This window comes from Oreochromis aureus, linkage group 23, assembly GCF_013358895.1.
Source record: "Oreochromis aureus strain Israel breed Guangdong linkage group 23, ZZ_aureus, whole genome shotgun sequence".
Classification (NCBI taxonomy): domain Eukaryota; kingdom Metazoa; phylum Chordata; class Actinopteri; order Cichliformes; family Cichlidae; genus Oreochromis; species Oreochromis aureus.
In genome coordinates this window covers 1188251-1212947 of record NC_052963.1, presented here as the reverse complement: position 1 = coordinate 1212947, position 24697 = coordinate 1188251, and the positions used below count along the sequence as shown (strand labels likewise).

Sequence of the window (24697 nt, the reverse complement as noted above, 5' to 3'; positions counted from 1 at the left end):
TCTTTGGCTGAACCAGCGATTCCTTTTGTATGAACTACTAAGCTTGTCAGACTTTATGTTAGACTCCAATGTTTGAGTTCAACCTGCCCGAGTGGCCATGAGATCAGTTATCTTTTGGGTCTTTTGCAGTTTACTTTGCTAGGTAGCAGAACAGTAACAAGTAGGAATAATTTTTTTACTGTACTTAAGTACAATTTACTTTACAGATACCTACTTAAGGTATCTGCATTCTTTGTGCTTAGTTGGAACTTATTGTAACCCTTTGAATTATTTACCTGGTTTTCTTGATTTAGGAACTTTAAATGAAGAAAACCGTTTGACTGAATATGCACTTGTATAAGAGCGAGAGAGAGACGCAATAGTAAAATGATAGAGTTGAAGAGCATCAGGAGGATTCCTGCATTTACAGTCACTCTAAATGTCTCTCAGACGTTTGGCTAACCCTATGCTCAGGGTGACTTTTTGATGACGATTCACCTCAGAAAACAGTCCCAGAGCATGTGCTAAAGAGTATTTGGACACTTTGCCATTACGCAAACGCCAAGGGAAACCTAATGGCTGGAAATTTAGAAGATGAAATCCTTAATATTTGCAACGGCATCCCATCCTCCTGTGTTCAAATATGACTAGCCAACAGAAGGTAAAGAGATAAGTTCTTCATCGTTCTTTCTGCAGGAAAAGCAGCATAATGTGAAACAGGATCCCTGAAGATTTCTTCACACACCCACTACATTTTGTCCTCCAACAACCAAGCCAGATTTTAGAAAAAATGTAGAGAAATAGATAAGACTGGTTGAACTTTAAGTCATTGCAGAAAAAAGCTTTGCAGGAAGGAGAGGGGAGGAAAAAGTGACTCACTGCTGGATGGAAAATTCTCTATGACCTCGTAACCCTCACACATATTTTCAAATGTTAACATATATCTTCTTGTACAGCATGACCTTGTCTGATTCTCTCTCTCCCCCTTGTCTTTTTCAGTAGAATGGTTATAACCTCGTGTAAGATCCTGATCTATAACAGTTAAAATGAGATGGGTGGAGGAGGCGACTCAAGCTGTGACATTTATAGCAGTTTACTTCACAACTCTCTAGGATGACTACTGGTCTTTTCATGATCATTCCTTTTTATTAACTTTTAGAGTAATTTTCTTTTTTACTTAAGTTTCCTTTCATTTTAAGTTTATGGCTTTTCAGTCCACAATCTGGAGTTTTATTCTGACTCGCTACTTTCAAAGTAAAATTGTAGTCATGACAGATGTTTTTAGGGAAAAATGGCAAACTAGTACACTGCATGCAGTCACAGAGATTAACTAGGAAATATAGTTTACATGCCAAAATGGTTCATCTTTGACATTAACTAAAGCTTTAAAAATATCTAAATTTACTCGAGTCAAAGTATCTTAGATTTCTTTTTTATATGTATGTTTGTTATGACGGGTAATTTGGTATTTAGGAGAGACTTAAACAGTATTCCTGCTTTGAACAAACAGCTGGCTTGTTTAACAAACTTATGCAAGAATAATAGTAGCATTTGTATTATTGTTTCAGGCTTGTTGAGTGTATTAGCTCTGTTTATCTTCTGTCTTAGTGTTTCCTGTTTTATTTTGGTAGTCTGCTGTCCTGTGTCAGTGTATCCAGTTTTGCTTCCTCTCTGTCTCGTCCTATCTGATTAGCCCCAGCTGTGTTTCCCATCCCCCTGTTTTCCTGTAGGTGTATTTAAGTCTTCAGTCTTCACCTGTTTGTTGTCACGTTTGGCACGTTAGCTGTGTTTAGTGAGTGTTTCATGGGCTCTGGTTTATGTATAGTGATGAGCTTGTAGTCCCCAGAGTCCTACTACTTTGTCTACTTTGTTTTTGAGTTTAAGTTCCCAGTCAACAAAGCTGCCACTGTAAGTTAATTCTTGTTCTCAGAGTCCTGCATTTGGGTCCTACCCCTGCCTGCCGCACAGCTCACCTTGGTACATATTGTAATTTTTTTTGTAAGTTTCAATGGAAAATTTGTATTATCCAACTAACTGAAGGAAATAAAATCTAATTTAATCCGTGTAATATACAGAGGTAGTGCATTGTTTTATACCACTAAATGTCACTTCAGTTCTTTATATGTTGGAACTGTTCTGTGGTTGGCTGACAGACCAACAGCAACAGGAGCAAGAGTGGCTCACAGACACATTGTACTACATACTTTGTACACTGCCTTCGTCCAGCTCGCTGCAGGCAGCTTGGCAGTCCCTGAATTGGAGATGACAGGGAGTGCACCACGTCGACCATAAAACCAGCTTTACCTTCCAAGACCGCCTGTCTGGTTTTCCATTTGATTAAAATATTCAGTTTGCATGCTGCACTGTCTTTAATCAAGATATTGAACATCTGAACAGTGATCATTGTGAGCCTGTATGATCAGTTTAGTTTATTTGTACTGATATACCAACAATTCACAGCAACAGATTCTTCATTGTGTTATTACTGTTACGGTAGACGCAACCAAAAAGCACCACACGCTCCTAGCTGGTCGCGTGCGCATTCGCACCTCGAAGCGCGTCCAAAGCGAACTGGTCGCGCTCTAAAATATGCATTTTCACACGCGTGAAGCGGAAATGTGGGAGGAAGTAGTGCCAGACGGTATGTTTGCAAGACGGCAGCTGTCGATCTAGCGTTTGAAGAGAGAGTCTCCCTTCTCTATGCGCTGTGGAGAGCAGAGCAGCGGCGTAAAGGACGCTTTACACATTAGTCATTACAAAAATTGATTTGAAATAATATTAAGATGCTCAAACAGAAAAACATTAAACATAAATATAAATATATAAAATATAACTATTTACAGAGAGACAAGAATAAAAAGGACCCAGCTTAGAGTGGAAGAGCCTCAGGGGAGAAGGAGGAGAAAAATAAGAACATTGTCTCTGCCCTGGAGAGCTGCTGCCTCATCAGAAAACTACTGATTGCTAGAATGAATGGCTTTGGCTGGACCTGCCCCTTTGAACTAGGTCAGAGCATCACGTCACCAGGCTCCTGATTGGTTGTCGTGGCTCAACTTGACGCTGGAGTTCAGATTTTTCCAACTTGAGCGGTAGACGCGCGAATGCACAAAATGCACCACACAAACTGCAGCGCGTATTTTACTTCGCACTTCAAACACATCAGTCACGCTACTTGGTTGCGCGAATCAGGCAGAAAAGTGTTTTCGCGACGCAAATCTGCTTCTGAAGATTCGTGCGACCCCCAGTCGCGCTTCATCGCGCTCCTCCATTGACTTTACATGTAAACCTGAAGCTCTGGTCTCGTCTATCCCGTTTGGTGTGATCGCACCGTTAGGCAGACCTTATGATATTAGAATGAAAATAGCAATCAGCCGATCTCCTATATGAGCGACCACTTGTTGGTGGCAGGAAAGAAAAAGTCTTTAAACAGGAAAAAACCTTAATCAGAACCAGGCTCCAGGGTGGGCAGCAGCCGGTTTATGGTGAGGAGAAGAAAAAGGATAGAGTAGAGCAAAGGTGATTACATGCAGCAGTGACATGTAAAGGCATCAGGGGCAGTAATATAAACCTGGGAGAGAAATGCTCATTTCATCATGGGACTTGTTCTCATATAGCATCTTTATACTCTACACAGCAAAAACTCCAGTGTTAAATTAACACTACAGAGTGTCTATATGTGTCCACACTGTTGAGTGTTAAATGAACACTTTTGACAGTGTTGTATTTTTAAAAGTAACCTAGTCAGTTTTCAAGATTTACAATGACTAACACAGAGCAGTGCTCATTTTCTAACACTGAAATATTTCTAACATTTTGAGTTATTTTCCAGTGTTCAGAAAATGAGCACTGCTCTGTGTTAGTCATTGTAAATCTTGAAAACTGACTAGGTTACTTTTAAAAATACAACACTGTCAAAAGTGTTCATTTAACACTCAACAGTGTGGACACATATAGACACTCTGTAGTGTTAATTTAACACTGGAGTTTTTGCTGTGTACCTGAACACTTTACACAACTCACCTCATTCGCCCGATCATAGCAACACTTTTTTTCTATGCTCTTTCTAAATGCTTTCTATCTAATTGTGACAGGTTGTGGTTGGTGGCTCAGCTGCAGTGGAGGAGTGTGGTGTCAGGTTAGGCTGGTCTTTGCAGCCAGTGAGCATCATCTAATCACACCTTCCCTTATTTCAGTGATCGGAGCTGCTGGAGTTGGAGGAGCTGACAGTGGGGATCGCAGAGATCCACTGCACAAGTATCTGGGTCATGCTGAGTCCTTTTGTCTGCATTAAATATCCCTGCACTTTCATATTGCAATGGATGCATGGGCAGGTTAGTATCCTGCTCGTCATATAGACTGGAACAGCCAAGAGTCAACCCACCAATCTTCCGGTCTACCTCACAGAGGCAGCCTTTTGCTGTCACCAGGGCCAATGCTGCCGCGCTAGCAGACCACAAAAAAATCCGCTGTACTTACAATAACTGAGTGGTAGAAATGTTCCATAATTTTGTTGGGCCACGTCTTTAAAACCGGGGCTCACATCGAAAGGAATCAACTACTCTCAAAAAACCAAGATCCTCACCCATTTCTCAGGGAGAGCCCAGCCACCTTTCAAAGGAAACAGTGTCTTTGAAGCCATCCGTGAATTGAATTGATCTGAACCTCATTTCCACTGTTTGTATCTGTGACCGCATTCTTTTAGTCATGTGACCATAGGTGAGGCTAGGAACATGACCAGCAAATCATGTGCCTTGCTTTTACACTCAGCTCTCTTTTCACCATCAGTGGTTGGAATCAGAGTCAGAACACTTTATTCATCCCAGAGGAAATTAAATATCCCAGTATATTGCACAAAACGGAATATAGAACTTATAGAAGAATATATCAAGTTATTCAGGATCTCCAACTTAGAAACATCTTGGGGCTTAAAAGAGAACGTTGTGGCACACTATAGCTAAGAGAAGAGAGCGAGGACCTGTACCACAGAAAAGCATCATTCACACAGATAACATGTGAACCACTCCAAAGCAGATGCAGATGCACCCACCCAATATTTCAGCCTATCAAGCAAAGTTTGGTGGTCAATGGTATCAAAAGCAGATGTCAGGTCCAACATCAGCAGAGCCGAACACTCGCCTGCATCGCTTTACATCAAAATGTCACTGGACACTCTACGAAGAGCAGTTTCAGTACAAAGAGTGCTACAAAACAATGACAGTTTGTCAGGTACCCTGTCCAGGAAGACATCTGTAAGCTGCTTAGCAACAACCTTTTCTAAAATCTTAGCAATAAACGTAGCAATGATTTGGAGATTGCTCTGTAATTGTGAAGAAGAGCAGGGCCAAGCATAATCTCAAAAACAAGCAGCGACCAGCTCGAGTCAAGAAATGGGCAAAAACTTTCTACAATAACAGGAGCACATAAGATGCTGCCTGATTATTAAAGACCTTATATGTGGATTTAAGAGGCAATTACTTTTTCACACAGGGCTGGATACATATGGCTTTGTTTTTTCTTTAATAATAACTGAAACCAGGATTTTAAAATTGCATTTTATTTACTCTACCGCCTCCGATTTTGTAATCGTATCACCAGACCTGCGACCATATGTTCTGGACACTCGGGTAAAGAGAAGGGCTGAGCTGTCAACTGATCACCACCTGGTGGTGAGTTGGATCAGGTGGCGGGGGAGGACGCTGGACAGACCCGGTGCACCTAAACGCGTAGTGAGGTTGTGCTGGGAACGTCTAGCAGAGGCCCCAGTCCGCGAGATCTTCAACGCACACCTCCGGCAGAGCTTCAACAGCATTCCGAGGGAGACTGGGGACATTGAGTCCGAATGGACCATGTTCAGCGTCTCCATTGCCGAAGCTGCTGCATTGAGCTGCGGCTGCAAGGTGGTTGGTGCCTGCCGTGGTGGTAATCCCCGAACCAAATGGTGGACACCAGAGGTGAAGGGAGCCACCAGGCTGAAGAAGGAGTCCTATCGGGCTTGGTTAGCCTGTGGGACTCCAGAGGCAGCTGACAGGTATCGACAGGCCAAGCGGAATGCGACTCGGGCAGTGGCTGAAGCAAAAACTCGGGTGTGGGAGGAGTTCGGAGAGGCCACGGAAAAAGACTTTCGGACTGCCTCGAAGAGATTCTGGCAAACCGTCAGGCATCTCAGGAGGGAAAGCGGTGCTCTACCTGCACTGTGTATAGTGCTGGCGGTGCGCTGCTGGCGTTGACTGAGAAAATTGTCAGGCGGTGGAAGGAATACTGAGGACCTCCTTAATCCCACTGACACGTCTTCCGAGGAGGAAGCAGAGTCTGGGGATGAGGGAATGACCCGCCAATTTCTGGGGTCGAGGTCACTGAGGCAGTTAAACAACTCCTCGGTGGCAGAGCCCCTGGTGTTGATGAGGTCCGCCCGAGTTCCTGAAGGCTCTGGACGTTGTAGGGCTGTCCTGGTTGACACGCCTCTACAATGTTGCGTGGAGATCAGGGGCAGTACCCTGGACTGGCAGACCGGGGTGGTGGTCCCCATCTTTAAGAAGGAGTCCGGAGGTGTGTTCCAACTACAGGGGATCACACTCCTCAGCCTCCTGGGAAAGTCTATGCCAGGGTGCTGGAAAGGAGAGTTCGTCCGTTAGTCGAACCTCGGATACAGGAGGAACAATGCGGTTTTCGTCCTGGTCGCGGAACACTGGACCAGGTCTTTATCCTCTCGAGGATACTTGAGGGTGCATGGGAGTTTGCCCAACCAGTCTACATGTGTTTTGTGGACTTGGAGAAGGCATTCGACCGTGTCCCTCGGGGTGTCCTGTGGGAGGTGTTGCGGGGAGTATGGGGTGTCTGGCCCACTGCTACGGGCCATTCGATCCCTATACAACCGTTGTAAGAGTTTGGTTCGCATTGCCGGCAATAAGTCGGACTCGTTTCCGGTGGGTGATGGGCTCCGCCAGGGCTGCCCTTTATCACCGATTCTGTTCATAATTTTATGGACAGGATTTCTAGGCGCAGCCAAGTGGCGGAGGGCTTTCACTTGGTGGCCTCAGAATCTCATCTCTGCTTTTTGCGGATGATGTGGTTCTGATGGCTTCATCGGTGGGGGCCTCCAGCTCGCACTGGAGCAGTTCGCAGCCGAGTGTGAAGCAGCGGGAATGAGGATCAGCACCTCCAAATCTGAGGCCATGGTTCTCAGCCGGAAAAGGGTGGAGTGCCCACTCCGGGTCGGGATGAGTTCCTGCCCCAAGTGGAGGAGTTTAAGTATCTCGGGGTCTTGTTCGCGAGTGATGGGAGAAGGGGCCGGAGATCGACAGGCGGATTGGTGCTGCGGCTGCAGTGATGCGGACGCTGCACCGGTCCGTCGTGGTGAAGAGGGAGCTGAGTGTAAAAGCGAAGCTCTCAATTTACCGGTCGATCTACGTCCCGACCCTCACCTATGGCCACGAGCTGTGGGTAGTGACCGAAAGAACGAGATTGCAGATACAAGCGGCAGAAATGAGCTTCCTCCGAAGGGTGGCTGGCCTCTCCCTCAGAGATAGGGTGAGAAGTTCGGCCATCCGGGAGGGGCTCAGAGTAGAGCCGCTGCTCCTCCACATTGAAAGGAGCCAGTTGAGGTGGTTCGGGCATCTGACAAGGATGCCCCTGGGCGCCTCCTGGGCGAGGTGTTCGGGCATGTCCCACGGAGGAGGCCCGGGCAGACCCAGGGACGCGCTGGAGAGATTATATCTCGGCTGGCCTGGGAACGCCTTGGTGTTCCCCGGATGAGCTGGAGGAGGTGGCTGGGGAGAGGGAGGTCTGGGCTTCTCTGCTTAGGCTGCTGCCCCCGCGACCCGACCTCGGATAAAGCGGATGAGGATGGATGGATGGATGGCATTTTATTTACTCCTGTAATCTTTATCTATCATCAAAATTAGTTTGATAATCTGAAAAATGTAAGTGTAACAAATATGCAAAAATACTAATAAATGTGACAGGGGCAAATACAGCACTACTCTATTCACAGTGTCTATGAGCTAACTCGGTGTAGTTAGTCTGAATTTTACTAATGAATGATGAGAGGACTGAATCAAACCGGAAAACACTGGGCCATAAAATAAAAAGAAATAACGTACAGCATAAACATCTCTGCAAGGGTGACATAGTAATAATTCTTCTTTTCTTTTAGAAGAACTTACAGGGTCAGATTATTTATTCTAATGCAGTAAAAGGTCTTCTGTTTTAATCTCTGATTCCTCTCTCTCTTAAGTTGGTTTTTAACAAATGATTGTAAGAAAACTTGAAACACACCTTAAAGTAAAACGTCACTGGCGTTAAGAATCAACTACAAGCTCAACTGTGTTAGAAAAGCAACAGGAACAGAGGGAGCTCCATCACCTCTGACCTCCTCTGTTCTCCATCACCGTTACAAAGCCTGAGCTGCAGCGTGTACTCCAAGTGTTTTTGTTTAATGCATGGCCCATTCTTAGTATGCCTTGTATGCGTGTCTGTCTGTTTGCTGGGGTTTTTGTGCCATATATCTATGAGTCAGTGTGAATGACTAGTTTACATAAGACACCCTTTCTTTATATTCAGCTTGAATTTAGGGAAAACCGAGCAGTAATAGCACCTTTCATCTCTCTGCACGCAAATATCAGCTAAACCCAGACGCTCAGTACTGTATCAAAATTTCTGTCATCTTACTCGACTTCTAATCAAAACAATTGGATTAGAAAGTTTGATAGTAATGCACAATGAACTGGCCTAAGTCCTAATTCCTTACACTGGAGGGGAAGAGGGATTATTGCTGGCACTGTGACAGTCTACAGTTTCTACAAGTACGTTTGGCATGTAACACAGTTGCACTTTAAGTAGAGTAGAAAAGCACTATCTAAGAACCAGTTCAGTAATGCGAGCTACAGCATGCTGGCAGCACTAGTTCTACGGGTCAGTTTGACCCCACGTAGGCCGGACCAGTGAAACTCCTCTTTTTGTCAGTTCATATTTAACTGTTTTTCTACATGATAAAGAAAAAGCTGCTGTGAGACAGAAAGAAATCTGTCAGCATGACTCTTTGGACTTAAAATGTAAGAAATAAATGTGCAAAATTACAGAAAAAGTTCTGTGAGCTCATTGCTCAGACGTCTGTCCAGTTTTTGTTTTTTTGTTTTTAATAACTGTAGTTTTTAAAAACCTGAAATTTCTATAGTAGAAAGTGTCATTGAATTGTTAACTGCTTAATGACTTTGTGTAGTATGAACGGCCATAAGGGAGGAAAAGTATAAAAAATGTATAAAAACTAGTGAGCAGCAGATCAAACAAGAACTGTAAACGGCTTCAGGCACATTCAGACCTGTGAGACTCATTTACACACTGAGCCATGGCTCTGTGCTTTCTGCATCTCTGCCATTCAAACACACTTTGTATATGCTGTATACTAGGGAATATTCAACACTCAACTGAAAATTTAGGCTTTTTCAATGAAGCAAGTTTTATTCAGTGTTTTCATAAAGGCCTTATTTTTATGGATTCACTACTACAGCGGAGAACACACATGAGGTTTAAGACCTGTGACTGAAAATCAGTCCTGCACTCACCAACATCATTTCATGTTTTCACTCATTTCTTCAGTTTCCCAACGCGATGCTTTTAAATCCGACTCCCGTCTCTCTGTGGACCTGGCCTGTACCACTACACTATCGGTCCTCAGAACGTCTGCCCCCCTTCCTTCTTTCACATAATGGTATGATCCCAGTCTGTCTTTGCATGTGATTGGCCGCATGGTTTGCCGATCATAATAAAGTCTGCCCCTGCCTGCAGGGCTCTCAGCAGGGCTCCCACATACCAAGGAGTCATTTTTAATTGACATATGAAATTATCTCGGTGGCCAGATGTGGCCCTCGGGCCTACGTTTGACACCCTTGGTCTACATTTATAAGAAGGAGAACCTCTAAAAGCCTCCACACCCAATCATTAAGTGGATCAACTCCCTTTTGAGAAATCTTTACCTCAGAGCTTCACTTAGTTTTTTGCGCCTGTGTGTTCTAGAAGGACACAAAGACTTGTTCATTATTGGTTGAATCAGTCCAAATTTGATGTGTTAATAATGAAGAAATCCTACTAAGTTTCACTAATTTGCAACTGCAGCTATGGCTTAACCAGCTTTTATGTAAGACGCTACAATAATAAACTGTAGTAACTCCATATTACCTGGTCCAGTCGCACATTTTGAGCCTCACTCCTCTCAGTTATCCTTTAAATATTATCAGTTTGGATTCTCATGGATTAAAGGAGAAATGAAAGTTGTAAAATGTCCAAGCAGCATGTGGGAGAGTAACAAAAAGGGGGAAATAGCTTTTACCATCTTTTAAACCATGATACGCTAATGGTGTCACTATGAAAATAATCAAAGAATTAAGACATCTTACTTGCCAAGGCAGCACCATATGTACTGATTATGCATTCACTATTATAATGGCGCTCAATTCAATGGCATTTTTAGGCCACAGGGTTTAATCTGAGGTCACATGTTTGTGTTGCTCAGATATAAATGCTTTCCACTGATACTCGGCACATAAAACATCCCCGCAGTAATGTGAAGAACAGTGGTTAACAGGGTCCAGAACACTGCAGTCCCGAGCAGCAGCCTAAATGTCAAAGTTTGTTCAGTTTGTGTAGTTTAACAGTTTTCCCTCCTCCTTCTTTCAGCTTCCAGCGTTGATATACTTTCCAATAGCTTCAATATGACTCACGAAGTATATCTAAACACTCAGCAGTTGTTAGAGAGCGGTGTGACATCGTTACTCCGTTCTTCAGCGTCTTCGCTCTCCTCCACGGACTTCGCTGGCCCCTCCTCCTGTCGGGTCTCCGCCGAGCGAGCGGAGGAGACTCACCGCTCGTTCCCTGACGGAGGTTCACAACCAGGGCCACTGCTTAAAGCAGTCAGTGAACAGGAGGACTGTACTTTGAAATCGTTTTTGCTTTTGGGGTTCGTTTTCAAACTCTGCAGCACGTCATCTTAACGTTTCGGTTTTAACAGTGTCGTTAAAATGGGATACAGGAGCCCCCCTGTAGGAGAGGAGGTAAGGCTATCTGCATTTGACTGCAGTGCTTCAAGCAGACGTTTATGAAACCTTGCTTCAGCGCTATGTGCATCATTCAGCAGAGCCTCAAAGCCATGCATGGGGGATGAAAGTGCTCAAAGTAAAGTTTACCTTTGACAGATTATGACTGACATCTCAGGCGAGCCTTTTCACCAGAAAGTGAGAAGCTGGGTTTTTCTGTACTCTGTACTCTTTTCATTGTTCTGTCATTATAGTGACTTTACAGGCAGCTGCTGTGACTGATAATCCCGCGGATGAAGATGGATCTTCCCTCTCAGTTCGTCCTAAACACTCTGCTGGCGCTGATTATTGTTCCTCTTGCCACTTGTGGCTTCTGCCCCCGACTTTGCTCCTGCCCTCAGCCCACTGAGCTCCACTGCACCTTCCGCTCTCTTCTCACCATCCCAGCAGCTATACCCAAACACGTGAAACACATGAACCTGGGGTCAGTCCCTCTGGCATCCGTAGCATTGATTCAGCATGGTTATTAAACTGTCAGTGACTGGATTAAACACTTAATGCAGTGTAATGCTTTATGTAAACACGTAGGCTTAGCAAGTGTTCTGCATGAATTGGTTTCATGTTTGTTATCCTCTCCACTCTGGTTTTGTTATTTAAGGTTCAACAGAATTAATAACATCACTGACAAATCACTGATGGGCCTGAGGAAGCTGGAGATGCTCATGCTTCATGGGAATGACTTTCACCAGCTACCTGATGGAGCGTTCACGGAGCTCAGTTCACTTCAGGTGCAATGACCCAAATCAATAGATGGTGGCAGGGGGATTGTTGTTCAGTGTCTTTGAGCAAACAGTGAATTTTAATGATGAATCCATATTAGTCTGAGCCTTTCATAAACTCCCATATGGTATATCACATACACATATGATTATGAGTGTATACATAAAGCCTATATCTCCTAAAATGCTCAGTTTTAGTACAATAATCACGATTTTTACTAATGTGCAAAAGAGTCAGCACATATTATTGATTAATTCAACATGAGCACTTAAATGAGATTGTGTAAATATCTTAGATTTATCCACACAGTCTAGTTTTCATTCTGGGGAGAAATAAAAAAGCAAAACATATCTGAGCCTGGGCCAAACTGTGAATCGAAATTTACAAAAGACATCCAACTTTAATAATCATTTTATCTGCTGGACAAATCCCTGATTTGTCCAGCAGATAAATCAGGTAAAAATTACACAATTTTTACTTTTATGAAGTAAAAATTGTGTAATTTTAAATCCCAAATTTCTCCCTGGAATGTTCATTAAACAAAGCAATGACATACAAACTGTATGATGTACATGTGCCTTGATGCTGAACCTTAATGGTGCCTGGTTAATGTATGTCTCAATACATTAGAAACTAGAAGTACTTTAATATGATGAGCAATAGAGACTTTCTCTGTTCTTCCTGCTCACTGATGTAGATGCTGAAGATGAGCTACAACAAACTGAAGGAGATCAGCAGGCACGCTCTTCACGGTCTGTGGTCTGTGGCCAGGTTACACCTGGATCACAACCAGCTGGAGTACATCCATCCAGACGCCTTCCAGGGCCTCACTTCTCTCTGGCTGCTGCAGCTGGAGGGCAACCAGCTTCAGCAGCTGCACCCAGACACTTTCACCACCTTCACTGTGAAAAGCCATTTTCATGTCTCAACTCTGAGGCACCTCTACCTGTCAGACAATGATCTGGTGACACTTCCTTCCAGGCTGGTAGTGACCATGCCCCAGTTGGAGAGCCTGTACCTTCATAGGAACCCTTGGATCTGTGACTGCAGCATGAGATGGCTCCATGACTGGAATAAAAAGTTTCCAGGTGGTATTTTTAATATGTACGCTGCAATTATGTTTAGAGCTTTCTTTTTGTGATGGTTAAAATAAACTAAGACTCAAAATGCATAAAATATTCAAAGTCAAATAGACTTGATGATCTGATTTTATAACACTCATGCTCTGTTCTTTTGCCCAGGAGTTTTAAAATGTAAAACGGATAGGACCCTTCCTAGTGGCCAGCTGTGTCCCATGTGCTCTTCTCCCAGGCACCTCCAGAGAAAGGACCTATTTGATGTGGAGAACCTGGTCTGCAGCAGCCCCGTCATCACCTTTCCTCACAGGGTGTCCACACCTAAGGATGTTGAGAGTGAGGTTTTGACCACAGAGGATTTTATAGAACCATTTGGAAATCTCTCTTTTGGCCTATCTGATGAACATGGGAATGAGCTGGATCTGATGTGTAATATTAGCAAGTCAAATGAGCTTACCAAGATCAGCTGGCAGCAGACCAGTCAGCCTCAGCTGACCAACATCACAGTGGTGGTGGATCTGGATTGTCCAGTTAATAGAGAAAAATATGAAAAACTGTGGAGGCTTATAGCATACTACAGCAATGTGCCAGCACATTTACAAAGGGAAATTATTGTAAGCAAAGACCTTCATCGAACCTATATGTACAGACAGGACTCTGAGAAAGATGCCCTGTACTACACAGGTCTCAAAGTTAATGTAACAGCTCAACCACCATGGCTGCTGCAAACATCTGTGAACCTTCAGCTGAACCGGCTTCAGTCATCAGCCAGGATGGCAAAATTGATTATGAGCACAGATCTCTCAGAGATGGTGGAGACGGAGGAGGTGCAAAGACAGAAGAGATCATGGGTCATGATTGAGTCAACAAACAGCACCCATAAAGTGTTCAGTGCTATCCTAGGAAAGCAAACTCAGATGTACTGCAACGTGCACAGTTCAGGTCAACCAGTTATTCGCTGGATGCTGCCAGATGGCGCCAAAGTGGAGGCACCATACTCAAGTCCAGGCAACAGACTGTCTGTGTCCTATGGTGGAACTTTGATTATTAAAGCTGTCCGCCACACAGACGCAGGAATTTACTACTGTATCGCCAGCGCTCACGAAGACTTTGCTGTCTTGCCGTTCTATCTGACAGTGCAGGAATCCTCCAGCCCTCCCCCAAGGGGTGAAACATCAATCAAACCTAGTGAGGTATTTGTAGGCAAACCTATTACGCTGCATTGCACTGCATCTGCCTCCCCCGATGCTGAAATTAACTGGATTCTGCCAAACAGCAACATCGTGAGTTTCCAAGCCAACTCATCCAGAGCTTTAGTCTATTCCAATGGCACTCTACATATTCCACAGTCTAAGTTATTAGACAGTGGGTATTATAAATGCATTGCCATGAATCAACATGGTGTGGATACACTGGCCACAAAACTCATTGTTATCAGGCACAACTTCAAGAAGTTTCCAGCAACACCTCAGTCAGCTTCAGGAGTCAACACTCAAATTAAAATCCCCACAGAAGACACAGAAGAAGCATCAGGGGACACTGAAGGCACTCAGGGTGGGGCTCCAGTGAGCCACCTGGAGCCTTTGAGAAGGAGAATTCCAGGAGGTGTGGTCCCGAGCAGGAGGGGCATTCACCCATCCAGGTACTTCTGGCGGAAGCCCCCAGTGCTTCAGAAACCGAGAGGATCGCGTGTTGTAGACAGGAAGAATCCTACTGAGAACACGAGGAGGATTCATATATCAAAAGGTAAAATAGATCCACAGAAATGGGCTCATATTTTGGCCAAGATTAGAGATAGAAAGGCTCAAAATACCGTGACACCAATCCCAACTCAGCACACAACAGAGAGGAAAGCTGCAGAGTGGACAACGCAGTCAAAAGAAGCTACTAAAGGATCATCAGATAATGTGACTGAGTGGAAAAAAGAAGGGCAGGATTTTTTCAGGACACTGCACACTCCTGTACACAATGCACTGTTAAAAACTGATAAACAAAATGTACAAGACCAGGCCACACAACATGTGACATCTAACAGCAACATTATAGACAACGCACACAGCATACAAGCTACAACAGCACATACATCCATAACACACGATATGGTCTTAGACCTACACACAAGTTCAAACAGTTTGTTTTCCCCACAGACCACATCTGTTCCACTGTATGCTGTCACATTCTGGCAGTCGCCCACAAACACAGATGTTAATGAGGATAAAACAGCTGATTGGTCCAAGGAATCACAGAGACATGTCAATACAGATAGATTAAAGGTTATTGCCAGTTCGCGTAATGATAACGAACACTTTTTGAAAAGGATCCTTTCAGTAAATCCAAACAAATCAACGAAAAGCAAAGAAGAAAAATATCCTAGTGAGCCTGTCATAAAATCTGATGATTTGCAGTCTGTAGCAATGGCATCTCCAACAACTGTACAAGGCTCTGAAGGACAATCCCCTCCACGCCTCCAACAACATAATTCCAGGCGAAGGAATGGGAGTCAGAGGAGGAGGCCAAACAGAAGGAAACAAAAGCTTGTGAAATCTATCCAGTCTATAGCCATCACACCTGCCAAAGCTATCCCAGCAACTGTCAAGACCACTCCCTCCACACTGCTAAAAATAGTTTCCTCAGAAGTTACAGCAACCAATCCCAGTACCACTGTTCCATTCACTGGCAGCCAAGAAGCGTCATCAGGAAAACTGAGTCATAAAGAAAGCACCGTCTCCAGGCACGACCATGAGGCAGCCACTAAACCCTCCTCCCTACCAGCTTCTCTCCTCGAAACAAAGGACAGCCATCTGCCATTATTAAAAAGCACATTGGCAGCACCAGCGACCTTTCCAGAAGTGGGTGATACAAAGACAACCTCTCAAACAGCCTTTGGAATTTCAGAATGTCCATCTCCACTAGAGCACTTCAGTGTACCAACACCAACCACTTTGCAGAGGCTTATATACACGCCTGCTCCACCTATCAGGCTTCCTGAGGAGACACAAAGGTCAAGTGTTATGGGTGACCTTGGACCTCTGCCAAGTTCTGACAGTTTGTTGGTGGGTTTTTACGCCACCAACACTATACAACTGCAAACCGATGGGGAGGAGAGCCAACTGGGCCAGCAGTACACAACTAATGAAGGGATGCTGTTGAATGAGAGTGGGGAGGGGTTTTTGGCACCGCTGTCCCCATCGTCCACAGACACGTCTTTGATCGACCAAGTAACCAAGACAACCTCTGGGTACACTCCCAGTGACTTGACTGTGACACCAAGCATACTTTCCAAGGATTATTTGGAGACAGATCTGGATGTTACACAGACTTCTACAGTACCTGAAAATTCATATTATACTTCTAGTCAAAATAAATCCTCAAAGGTAGCTCAGAATCTTAAAGAAGCTCTAAATGAACATGTTTTTCCTTCTACTACTAGTACCTTTAAAGCAAAACCTACCTCTCCTTCCACTCCAAGGCTTGATCCTATAATGCGTATCAAAGTGACAGTGGATACCACACTACCCAAAATATCTTTCACAGAAGCCAAGATGGACTCTTCACTGAGGACCAGCATGCAGGAGACTCCCTGGATCAGAGTCAGCCATAGTGAAGACCAACAAATAAAACCCATCATTAACATATCAGAGCCACGGAAAGAATTAAACTTCCAGCCCACAACCCAGTCGGCAGACCACAAACCAACTAGCACACGTCTGACTAGCAGACAGATTGTCTTACAGTCGGTCACCCCTGCTCCAACAACTGCTACAGTCCAAACTAATCCACATAGAGGGACACTGTTAACAAGTACTCACAATGTGTCCAGGAAGCACCAGGTAACTAGACAAGGATCTATTCCAAGAGGAAAGCCAAGGATAACTAAGAGTCATTTCCAGACTTTCACTGTTAAAGCTGAAACAGATGCTCAACTTCCCTGTGAGACTGAAGGTGACCCAAAGCCATTCCTGTCATGGACCAAAGCTCTTAGTGGTATGTATGACTCAACCTCATTAATTCTTTTTTCCATACATTCTCAAAGCCATCATACTTCTGTCTGCTGAAACATGGCTATGAAAATAGAAAACATATCATGTATTTATTCAAATGGAAAAATCCAGAAATATTTTGATGTTGTGAAAGATAACTGTAGGCTTATATAAATACAGCTTGCAAAGATGTTTTATTGGAAATAATGGCACATAGTATATCAAATAGCAGATTATCTGCAAAATTTGCAAGCATATCAGTATGTTCAGATATTTCTCATTACTGTAGATGTGTTTCAATATAACCTCCATGATTGATGATGCTATGATGTAGATGATGCACTTGTAAGATTATGGTTATAGTCTTGAATTTTGTAACATGTATTTTTATAATCTATGTTACTTACTTACTTTATTATGACATGAGTTTTAAAAAGAGCCTTTAGCCTGCTCATAATTAAAAGTAACTATTCTGCTCTTATATGGTACAGGGGGTTTTTTTCCACGGTTGGCAATCACACTAAAGTATTTGCATTTTTCAGTCCTCTCATTTATTGTATTTTTGTACACTATGTAAATGTGACATCAATTTCTCTTGCGCTAAATATTTTATACTCTCAATCATTTTCATCTTAAATTTTATTCTGTGTTTGAGAAAAGACTGTGCATTTTGTGTCTGTCCACTTTTGCAGGGGCGAATATTCCTCAGAACACCAGGGTCCAGAGGTATGAGGTCCACCAAAATGGTACGTTAATCATCAGGAACACACAGCTCACAGACGGAGGCCAATACCTGTGCACAGTGCAGAACCAGTACGGCACGGACATGATGCTGGTCAACCTTGTGGTCTTGTCTCAGCCTCCGCGGGTCCTGCATCCTCAGCACAGAGAAATGAGTGTGCATCTAGGTGACAAAGTCAATTTGGAATGCAAAGTGGAAGGGCATCCTGTGCCCCGGGTCACATGGGTACTCCCTAACTATGTCCATGTAGCTGCTGGTTCCGTTTCTGTTCCATCTCAGCAGCACGTAGTTGTTGGAAATAATGGGATCCTCCAGATTAGCCAGGCCCGTTATAACGACAGAGGGATTTATAAGTGCATTGGCAGCAGTGCAGCTGGAACTGACTCTGTTTCAGTACGTCTTCATGTCCGAGCATTGCCACCTGTGATTCAGCAGTCACATCATGAGACCGCCACCCTTTCAGAAGGCAGCCCTGCCTACATCCACTGCACTGCTACAGGTTCCCCTCCATCTGTTATTCGCTGGTTTACACCTGATGGTGCACAGCTCACTGCATCCCTAGACACTGGACAGAACCTAATTGTTTTCCCCAATGGGACTCTCTACATACAGAGTGTGGGCAAAAGAGATACTGGGAGATACGAGTGCTCAGCCAGTAACACAGTGACATCCAGCAGGAGAACTGTGATCCTGAACATAAGGAAGAATCTGTCCTCTGCCAAGGCCAGTATCACCTTATCATCACCCCAAAGAACAGATGTCATCTATGGGAGTAGTTTGTTACTTAACTGTGTGGCAACAGGACAGCCAGAGCCCCGAATCATCTGGAGGACACCTTCTAAGAAGCTAGTAGATGCTCAGTACAGGTGAAACGTAAATCTTGTAATGAAACAAAATGCTCAAACTAAGTGTTATTATTAGAAATCTTAAAAAGCCTTAATCATTCACAGCAATCTTAATTATATATTCACATGCATCAACTTTGGGTGTTTGTTTATTGCAGTTTTGACAGGAGAATCAAAGTGTTTCCCAATGGCAGCATTAGCCTTCGTTCAGTGACTGACAAGGACAGTGGTGATTACTTATGTGTGGCTCGTAACAAGATGGGCGACGACCATGTTCTGCTGCGGGTACATGTGCTGAGCAGACCAGCCAAGATTGAACAGAAGCAGCAAAGATCCAGTCAGGAGGTTTTGTACGGTGGGGACCTGACGGTGGACTGTGTGGCTTCTGGCCTCCCCAACCCTGAGATCAGCTGGGTTCTGCCGGATGGTACGATGGTTAACCCAGTCAAACAGAGAGATGGTGTCTTTGAGGGGCGCAGTCGCAGGTACGAGCTGTTTTAACTTCTACAAAGTGCTACCATTTGTGTAACACAGGGGGAAAACACCTTCAGCTGCCAGTATTTGTGCTGTCTGATCCAAGTTCTTCTGTGTAGATGAAAATGTAACCATTTTTAATAAGGTTCTATTTTATGGTGATGCTTTGTTTATCCGAAGGAACTGTAAGTGTGGGAACCTAGTCACTAGAGAAATGACTGAACAGCCATCTTCCTTTAACTGTTTCATGAACTTATGGGCATTATTACAGAAAACTGAGCTAACCTTCCTTCTGTCTCTGCACTTTTTCCCTTTTGCTGCAAGAGCTCAACTTAACTGTAGCTTAAACAATTCTGCCACCATGTGGTCAAGAGCAGCTACAGAGCATGTAAATGAATTATTTAAAAGTACAATATTGCTCCAATAAATTGTATCCATTTAAACAAAAATGACTAAAAACATAGCTTTGCTAGTTTGCCTTGTGAAAAGTCTGCAACTACCCCATAAATATGTTGAAAGGTGTCTTACAAATGACCTTATGTCATTGGTCTCCTTTCATTAAAACTAGACTCCCTTGAAAACGATTAGTCGAGTCTCTAGTGCATCATGCCACCTTAAGTTTAATGACTCTTCATTTCCACATAAAATTACTTCAAGAAATAATTTTGACATGTCCCACTAAGACACAAAAATTGCTATAAAACATCTATTAAGCATTGGTAAAATATGTATTTCTTTTTGACATGTTTTGGCTTAAACAAAACATAAAAAGATTCACAAAGTATCCAAACTAGAAGTGGCTTTAAAAAATCGATTTCCCAATTCAAACCGATTTTAATTTGAATAGTGCGATAAATCGATTCATTACCCTGAATCAATTTTTAAATATAAATGTATTTTGCCAGAAATGCCAGAATCTCTGCTCAAAGCTCACAAAACTATTTCAACAACTGCCAAAAAGCTAAAACAGCAAATGAGAGCAGGTAAACGGATTCCACACAAAGATATAAACACAGAGCGTGGATCGTTCACCCGATGGCACGTACACAGGCATGCTGCCCGTCGGTGCTAAAGCCGACATCTCACAGATTCTGATGCTGCAGGTTTTGTCCCTCTCCATCCAAAATTCACTGAACCAGCAGCAAAAGAAGATCCAAACGAATCTTCACGTTTGATAAACATCGTCATTAATTCCCTCTGACTTTGACTGTTTTGCTTCCACCACAATATAATCACACTTCCTGCACACCTCTTTCTCTCTCAGTGTACTTCAAGAACAGTTTACCATCCTAGAGAAATCCATTTAATAGTAGAATGGGAGGCAGAGCCTTCAGTTTTCAGGCCCCTCTTCTGTGGAACCAGCTTCCAGTTTGGATTCGGGAGACAGACACTATCTCTACTTTTAAGATTAGGCTTCAAACTTTCCTTTTTGCTAAACCATATAGTTAGGGCTGGACCAGGTGACCCTGAATCCTCCCTTAGTTATGCTGCAATAGACGTAGGCTGCCGGGGATTCCCATGATGCATTGAGTGTTTCTTCTTCACTCACTATGTGTTAACAGACCTCTCTGCACTGAATCACACTTGTTATTAATCTCTGTCTCTCTTCCACAGCATGTCTTTATCCTGTCTTCCTTCTCTCTCCCCAACCAATCACAGCAGATGGCCCCGCCCCTCCCTGAGCCTGGTTCTGCTGGAGGTTTCTTCCTGTTAAAAGGGAGTTTTTCCTTCCCACTGTCGCCAAAGTGCTTGCTCATAGGGGGTCATATGATTGTGGTTTTCTCTGTATGTATTATTTTAGGGTCGACCTTACAATATAAAGCACCTTGAGGCGACTGTTGATGTGATTTGGTGCTGTATAAATAGAATTGAACTGAAATTTAATTAAATTAACAGATTTCAGTTAGACTGAAACATCAGGTGTAATCACCAGTTATTTTTCCTTTGGTAAGAAAAGAACTTCATGTGACAAAAGTGATAATATGTGAAGTTTAAATTTAAATAATATAATTATATATGTTGTATTAATTTAATACATTCTCTTCATTGTCAACCAAAGAATCCAGTCATCAAAGTGTAACAGTGAGTAACCATTTCTTGTCCTTCTCTTCTGGAACAACGTGTAGGTATGTGGTGTTTGACAATGGGACACTTTACTTCAACAATGTTCGCATGCCAGAAGAAGGTGACTACACATGTTACGCGGAAAACCAACATAGCAAAGATGAGATGAAGGTCAGAGTCAAGATCAAAGCTGCACCTTCCCCACCGAAAATTCAAAATAAAGATCCACAGACTGTCAGCGTTTTCTATGGCAAGGAAGCTACACTGAGATGTAATGCCAAAGGTGAACCAGCACCAGTCATCACATGGCTATCCCCTTTAAACAAAGTGATTTCCCCTGCATTAGAAAAATACCAGGTTCTGGATGATGGGACATTGGTAGTTCAAAAGATCCAAGGTTTTGATAAAGGTAACTACACATGCATAGCTAGAAACAATGCAGGACAGGACCATAAAGTTACCAGACTCGAAGTCTTGGTAACACCTCCAGTGATCAGTGGGTTAAGAGGAACTTTGAATGCCATCAAAGTAACCGCAGTTCAGAATCAGCAAAAGCTGCTGGACTGCAATGTACATGGAAACCCCACCCCTCGAATTACTTGGCTTCTGCCAGGAAATTTGACCCTTCCTGCACCATATTACAGCAATAGAATGGTAGTTCACCAGAATGGTACCTTGGAAATCCATTCACCCAAGGAGACAGACTCGGGGCAACTGGTTTGTATTGCCCGTAATGAAGGAGGAGAGGTCAGGTTGGTGGTCAACTTGGATGTGAAGACAGTTGTTGAGAAGCCACAAATTAGAGCTCCCAAAGCAAATGTTCAGTCACTGAGTGTAGGGAATGCTGTGGCTTTGAATTGCTCCTTTGAGGGCTCAATATTACTGCCTGTCACTTGGATCTTGCCCAGTGGTACACCTTTGCGTAGTGGTGCTCGGTTCTCCAAGTTTTTCCACCAGCCTGATGGCTTGCTGATCATCAGCAACCCCTCTATGGCTGAGGCTGGTATGTATCGTTGTCTGATACATAATTCAGGGGGGCTTGTGGAGCATACTGTTACACTGTCCCCAGGAAAAAAAACAGAGATCAACAGCAGATATAATTCCCCTATCAGTGTCATGAATGGGGAAAACCTTTGGCTTCACTGTCAAACCACTGGTGAAGCACTCAGACTGGCATGGACTCTACCTAGTGGAGTCATCCTCAGCAGACCACAGAGAGCTGGGCGATACACCATACAGCCCAATGGAACACTTGCCATTCAACAAGTGTCGGTCTATGATCAGGGTCCCTACGTTTGCCGAGCTAGTAATGAATATGGCAGCTCCTTGCTCTCCATTTTGGTAAATGTAATAGCATACCCACCTAAAATTACTAATGGCCCTCCCTCTGTGACTTATGCTAAACGTGGAGTTGCTGTTCAGTTAAACTGTGTAGCAACTGGCATCCCTAAAGTTGAGCTAGCATGGGAAACACCGGACAAAATTCGTTTGGCTGCCAATGCAAAGCCAAAGCTCTTTGAAAACAAGTACCTCCTTCCGCAAGGTTCCCTCATCATCCAGAATCCAACACAAAGAGATGCTGGCATCTACCGATGCACAGCCAGAAACGCCATTGGCTTTGACTCTAAAGCTACAGTTCTCAACGTGTTCTAAAAATGTCACTGTTCCTCTTCGTCTGTTGCTACCCAAACAACTGCCTATTTAAAAGGAAGGGTTTAATCACCATATGTAGTAATAACTTCAGTTATAATGATGAGTTGATCAAAACCTGCAGTGATGCTTTGAGTGTTTGCTTATTAGAGGCCATTAGTTGAAGATGCCGTGTGCCAGTTTACAATTTTCACCGTTTTGCATACCACCCATTTCAAGCATTTAGAAAATGTATTCAGTTTTTCTTTTTTTATATAGAGGACCAATTCACAACAACAATTTCCTCAGGCCACTTTACATTGTGAGGTAATTAGCCTACACAACTGAAAAGAGAAAGTTAGCAAAGGAAGTAATTGTCTTGTGCTGGCACTTCATACTATGAAGCAGAATAGTTGTGTTCACCTGCTATGTGCAAGACAAATACTGTAATAAAGATAGACTTAAATAATATAAAACATCGTTGTTTCAAGTGACTCAGGGAAGTGGAGCATGCATGCCAGCATGCAAAACACAAAATGACTTTTTTATTCAGTAAAGAAGTGAAGATGATGTTGATTCATTTTAGTATAAGATGCTTATCTTATCAAGGATGTGCAATGCTTTAATTTATTTTTCTAAACTTTTGTAATATAATTGTTAATTGGAAATCTACATTTGTATTCATCGGTCAAACTAAATATGTGGACAGCGATTTTGTTTTGCTGGCTTGTGATTACCTTAGCTGTTTAGTGATGCTGCCGGGGTACGATGTGCAGGTTATGACAAATGGATTACGCCTAACCAGCCATTTAACAATCATCTACATAAGACTGGTGCTAAATGAACAACATTGGATGAATTAGCATTTATGCTAATGACCGCCAAACTGTTCAGCATGTTAAAATGTAACCTGGCGGGACAAAGCTGTGCAGTCTCTGTAATGCGTACTCTACAGAAACTGCACAGTCTCTGTAGAGTATGCAGAGAGTTACTCTCCAGACCCAGCCTTCAAACTATCCGGCTTTGGCTCTATCAGCTCCACTCAAAGTTAATCACGCCAAAACATTTTATCCTTTGGCTGATCTTCTGTTGATCAGTGAGCATATATTCTCAGCTGTATGTGTACCTTTTCTTCAGTGGAACAGTGCAGTTATTTCTGACAAGGACAGATGATGTCAGCCTGTAAAGAATTGCTAAACAGCTCATTTAATTATGAAATACTTTTGAACTTAATAAAATTGACTGAGAATATATGTAATTTTGTTGTTGTTGTATTTTCATTTAAAGAAGCTGAAACTGCTGGTATCCTGTGCTTTTCATAATAATGGCCCAACCTGAATATTTCCATGTTTTTATACCTTGGTTCAGATTTTTCAATAACTCACAGCAACGTGGAGCATCTTTGAATCTGCTTCTGCAAAGTGCTGACACTGTACTACGTTCTTATTTGTAAATAATTTGTGTCTGTCAGACTGTGATGCATAGCAGTTTTCCTTATTTGAATATAAAATTCCTCCACGTTTCCACTAAGCTCAGACTCAAAAATAAAACCTTTATTTCTGCTGAGGTAGGAAAGGGAAGAAATTGAAAAAGTGATGACTCGAGAATGTTTGCCACTCTGCTAAAAATGACACCATAACTGAGAAAAATGTATTTAGTATTTTCTTGGAAATATAACTTTCTAACTTTAAATAAATAATTCAAAAGTTCGATGCAGTTTTTTTTTTTTTTAGCTGGCCTTATAGATCAGAACTTTGCAATTAGGATGAGGAAAGTTGGTCACAGTTACGCTGATAACGAGAAAGTTGCAGTCGTCTCTGGGAATACAGCCACAGTCTGTAGAGCTATGAGGAAATCACCAATTAGATTAGCATATATATCCTAAAACAATCCACTATGATAATTTTAGTATCAGCTACTCTTTTTGTGACAGCTGGTTTCAGAATTGTCAGGGTTAATCAGTAAACGGACAGATTTTATAAAGTGCTTTCTACTGTGGTACACCACCCAACTTCTCAAATGATGTGCAGCTTTTTCACCGGTAAAATGACTAGAATGCAATGATGCATGTTTTTAATAATGTGGCTACAAAGATTTAAAT

General features: G+C 43.0%; 1 protein-coding gene across 1 annotated transcript; it reads left to right on the top strand.

The window, feature by feature from the left end:
* Positions 1 to 10825: 10825 nt before the first annotated feature.
* Positions 10826 to 24255, top strand: mxra5a (matrix-remodelling associated 5a). The gene is made up of 8 exons (XM_039607327.1): positions 10826 to 11024; positions 11261 to 11490; positions 11665 to 11794; positions 12484 to 12874; positions 13028 to 16846; positions 17535 to 18450; positions 18588 to 18914; positions 21030 to 24255. Exons 2-8 carry the CDS (start codon positions 11300 to 11302, stop codon positions 22618 to 22620), a joined length of 7365 nt encoding a protein of 2454 aa, XP_039463261.1. The 5' UTR covers positions 10826 to 11024; positions 11261 to 11299; the 3' UTR covers positions 22621 to 24255.
* The last annotated feature ends 442 nt before the right edge of the window (positions 24256 to 24697 follow it).

Bases quoted from the DNA above. Each gene is read 5' to 3' on its own strand.
- mxra5a (XM_039607327.1), top strand. From the start codon at position 11,300: ATGAAGATGGATCTTCCCTCTCAGTTCGTCCTAAACACTCTGCTGGCG. The intron at 16,847-17,534 runs GTATGTATGACT...CCACTTTTGCAG, and splicing joins ATGGACCAAAGCTCTTAGTG to GGGCGAATATTCCTCAGAAC. The intron at 18,915-21,029 runs GTACGAGCTGTT...AACAACGTGTAG, and splicing joins TTTGAGGGGCGCAGTCGCAG to GTATGTGGTGTTTGACAATG.